At 43.4% G+C, this 3,879-nt stretch overlaps 1 protein-coding gene across 1 annotated transcript; it reads left to right on the forward strand.

Moving 5' to 3' along the window:
* Positions 1 to 1,188: 1,188 nt before the first annotated feature.
* LOC149402253 (coniferyl alcohol acyltransferase-like) lies at positions 1,189 to 3,561 on the forward strand. Its single transcript, XM_089609507.1, has 2 exons — positions 1,189 to 1,690; positions 2,417 to 3,561. The coding sequence occupies exons 1-2, from the start codon at positions 1,271 to 1,273 to the stop codon at positions 3,362 to 3,364; spliced, it is 1,368 nt and encodes a 455-aa protein (XP_089465633.1). The 5' UTR covers positions 1,189 to 1,270; the 3' UTR covers positions 3,365 to 3,561.
* Positions 3,562 to 3,879: the final 318 nt, after the last annotated feature.

Raw genomic sequence — 3,879 nt, forward strand, 5'->3', positions numbered from 1 at the left:
ACGAAGGAATGAATAAACCTCTCGTCAGTCAATAATGACTTGACGTTTTTCATTAAACTCAGCTGACCCAATTATTGGGCGTGACACAAACTTATATACAGGAATGAAAAAGGACCACGTCAGACTTAAGTCACAACAAACCGACTTAAGTCAAAACGACTGAAAAAGAAAACAAACGACATAAAAGAAAATAAACTAAACAAAGAAAATAAACTAAACCCAGCAGTCATTTTCAATAGTACTTGATTCATACAAACGCTGATTGCAAAGATAAAACCATCTCAAAGTCGGAGCTATAACCATGGCCAAAATCGACGGCTTGTCGAAACTCCCTCAACAAATCGCCGAGATGTTTCAGAAATTCACTATCGCTTTCAGAACCAAGACCGTTGAGTTCTTCGCCGAGGAAGACGAGGATTAGCCGAAAGAGTTCGACGGCCTCTCCCTCCTCGACTCGGCGGAGCAGATACTCGTCGTCATCAAGCTCAACAATTTCCCCGTCTCTCCGGCGACTCCGATTCCGCCAGCGGCGAAGAAGACGATGAAGAAAGCTGTAGAGTTTCGGCTCTTGAACGCTGAATTGGTACAAACCTAGCTTCGTCGATTTCGGACCGGAACTCGAAGCCTCTAGCCATGGCAGCGTCGAAACAGATCTTGAACGAGCTCAAAAATCTCCAGAAAAATCCTGATATTTAAGTTCTTAGTAATTTTCTCTATGTCTTCTCTCTATATCCATGTCTGATATCTCCGATTCTGTCGATTCTCATCACTGGTAATTGATTATCATTCTTTCACATATGAGCGCAATTTGGTTCTCCCTTTTTATTTTCTCTTTCTTTCTTTCTTTTCTTTTTTACCTATATGTTTTGTTTTGTTTTGGTGATTTTTTTTTTTTTGGTTAAATAATAACATGTGAATTTTACTAAACAACCCTTCATTTAAGTAGCCACGTGACAAAAGCGAGCATAGTTAACTGACGGATTGCTCTTAAAATAGACGGAAGGGGTGTAATGATACATAACATAAGATTAAGGGGCAAAGAACGAGTTTTTATATTATAAGGGGTACGCTGTTACAAGTGTTGTAATTCAAGGGGAATTCGTGTCATTTATTCTTAATAAAAATATGTACGTTCAGCAGACTATATGTCATTCTCCCATGCGTAAATCACATCCACACTCCTATAAATACATCTACTTGCTCTCCCTCTCCCCCACAATCATAAACCTCCACTCCCTTCCAATATAAAAAAATAAAGAAAAATAAAAAAATGTTAGTTCCCACTGGAGAGCATAATAATAAGAAATTCAAAGTGAGTGTAGAGAAGAGCGAGGTTGTGGCCCCAGCCCTCCCACTCCAAGACCATTGGCTTCCCCTCTCCAACCTCGACCTCCTCCTCCCTCCCCTCGACGTCAGCGTCTTCTTCTGCTACTCTGCCGGGCCTGGGCCCGGGTCCGGGCCCGCCCTCAAGGCCTCGCTGGCCAAAGCCCTCGTGTCCTTCTACGCCTTCGCCGGCGAGCTCGTCCCCAATTCTGATGGCGAGCCCGAGCTTCACTGCAATAACCGCGGAGTCGAGTTCATCAAGGCCTCCGCCGATATCGCCTTAGCCGACCTGGATCTGTATAACCCGGACGAGTCCGTCGAGGGTAAGCTCGTGCCTCCCAAGAAGCACGGCGTTCTCGCTGTTCAGGTACGTAATGTATGAATATTTTCATTTTTATTATATATAAAGCTCGTGAGTTTAGAGAGTTAGCACGATAATATCTTTGATTTGCGTAGTGTTGGATTGATAAACAAGCTTTATTATGAAAATATGTATCAGAATGACCCATTGGGGCTCACGTAATTGATAATTCTGTCAGTAGGCAGGACGTACACGTGAGTAAGGTCGCTTTGTCATTTATTGTTTTCATTTAATATAGTGCGTGTGAATTATCATCATCATGTTTACAGTACTCAAACATTATATATATATATATATATATGTATATATATATATATATGTATATATATATGTATAATTCATGTAGATATTGACGAGATTGAAATCACTTATAATTCATGTAGATATTGACGATATTGAAATCACTTATCAATATCAAATTCACATAACGGGTGATTTGCAGATGATTTAGGATTATAGAAATACTGACTGAGTCATTAAAAGATGATTCATAATTTTGCCGAAGATATTCAATTCTTTAATTCATTTTTTCTTTTTTGGTCTCGGTCTTCTGATATATATATATATATATATATATATAATATTTTTTTTAAGGAGATTCAATGTTCGAATGTCAAGCTTTTAAACCTTGTACAATGAATGCATTTTATTTTCCTCTCGCTATAATTTTATATATTTAGCCTTTCAACTCTAAAGGACGCAACCGTGATAATTAATTTTGTACAACATCAGGTAACGGAACTGAAATGCGGCGGCTTAGTGGTGTCATGCACGTTCGACCACCGGGTGGCCGACGCCTACTCGGCCAACATGTTCTTAGTTTCATGGGCCGCCACGGCCAACCCGAACCACCCTAATCACGAAATTCACACCAAACCCTCGTTCCGGCGCTCTCTTCTCAACCCCCGCCGGCCCGGGACAGTCCCCTCTTCCATTGACGCCACCTACGTCCCGGTCTCCTCCCTGCCTCCACCCCGTCACTGCGAAGACGACGAAAACCGCCGCCTCGTGAGCCGCATATACCACGTCAAGGCCAAGGAGCTGGAGCGGCTCAAAACCCTCGCGGACCGTACCAAGCTCGAGTCCTTCTGCGCCTTCCTGTGGAAGCTTGTGGCCGCGGCGGAGGATTGCGCCGAAAAGGTCTGTCGAATGGGGATCGTGGTGGACGGACGGTCTCGGCTCGGCCCGATGAAGTCGTATTTCGGGAACGTGTTATCGATTCCGTTTGGTGGGATGACGGCCGGCGAGCTGGCGGGGAGTCCGCTCGGGTCGGTGGCCGAGGAGGTGCGGGGCTTTTTGGGCCCGGCAGCCACCGAGGATCACTTCCTCGGGCTTGTGGACTGGGTCGAGGCCCACCGGCCCGTCCCGGGCCTGGCCAGGATTTACTGCCAGGGGGCCCAGGACGAGGCCGTAGCGTTCGTGGTTTCGTCGGGGCAGCGGTTCCCGGTTTCAGAGGTGGATTTCGGGTGGGGGAGCCCGGTTTTCGGGTCCTACCATTTCCCTTGGGGAGGGGACGCCGGCTACGTTATGCCGATGCCGAGCCCCACCGGGAACGGAGACTGGCTTGTGTACATGCACTTGTTGAAGAGGCAGATTGAGGTGGTTGAGCGCGTAGCTAATCACGTCTTCACGCCCTTCTCTTTTCATTGTCTTGATAATAACGTCTGCCACAACAAGTAGCAAAAAATATAACCACGTTTTTCATACTATGCTGTGTGTGGAGTGAAATGCCTTATCTGAACTAGTTGGTGTGACTTTTTGTTTTCCCTTTATATAATATTGTGTATCTTGTTTTACAAGTTCGTTCCTGATTCGTGTGTGGCACTGTCATCTTTTAGAGTGCTTGTATGGTGATTTACCGGTGGTTGAGAAATTAAAAAGAAAACAAAATTATGATTGTAGAAACAGGTATTAGACGAAAAAGACGTTAAATATTCTGTATAGAATTCTAATTATATATTAGTTGACCTAACCCGTACGATACCTTAGATTTGACCAATATAATAGCTAAAATTTATTAAGTCATCAAATTTTCTTACCATAATGATTAAGTCATACTTAGATTTAGTTACTGGTAATTACATACCAATTCCAACTTGAATTATGGGTTCAATCTCAATCAAATATTGGAGATTATGGGCTCAATTATCTATATCTCAACAAATATCTTAACAAAAAACAAAGAAAAAAAAACT

This window comes from Urtica dioica, chromosome 3 (assembly GCF_054948205.1).
Source record: "Urtica dioica subsp. dioica isolate 48M chromosome 3, U.dioica_male_clone48M_v1_H2, whole genome shotgun sequence".
NCBI classification, from domain to species: Eukaryota; Viridiplantae; Streptophyta; class Magnoliopsida; order Rosales; family Urticaceae; genus Urtica; species Urtica dioica.

What these genes read in the sequence shown, in the direction of transcription:
- LOC149402253 (XM_089609507.1), top strand. Translation starts at nt 1,271, where the DNA reads ATGTTAGTTCCCACTGGAGAGCATAATAATAAGAAATTCAAAGTGAGT. An exon ending in ACGGCGTTCTCGCTGTTCAG is followed by an intron (nt 1,691 to 2,416) that starts GTACGTAATGTA and finishes GTACAACATCAG; the next exon opens with GTAACGGAACTGAAATGCGG.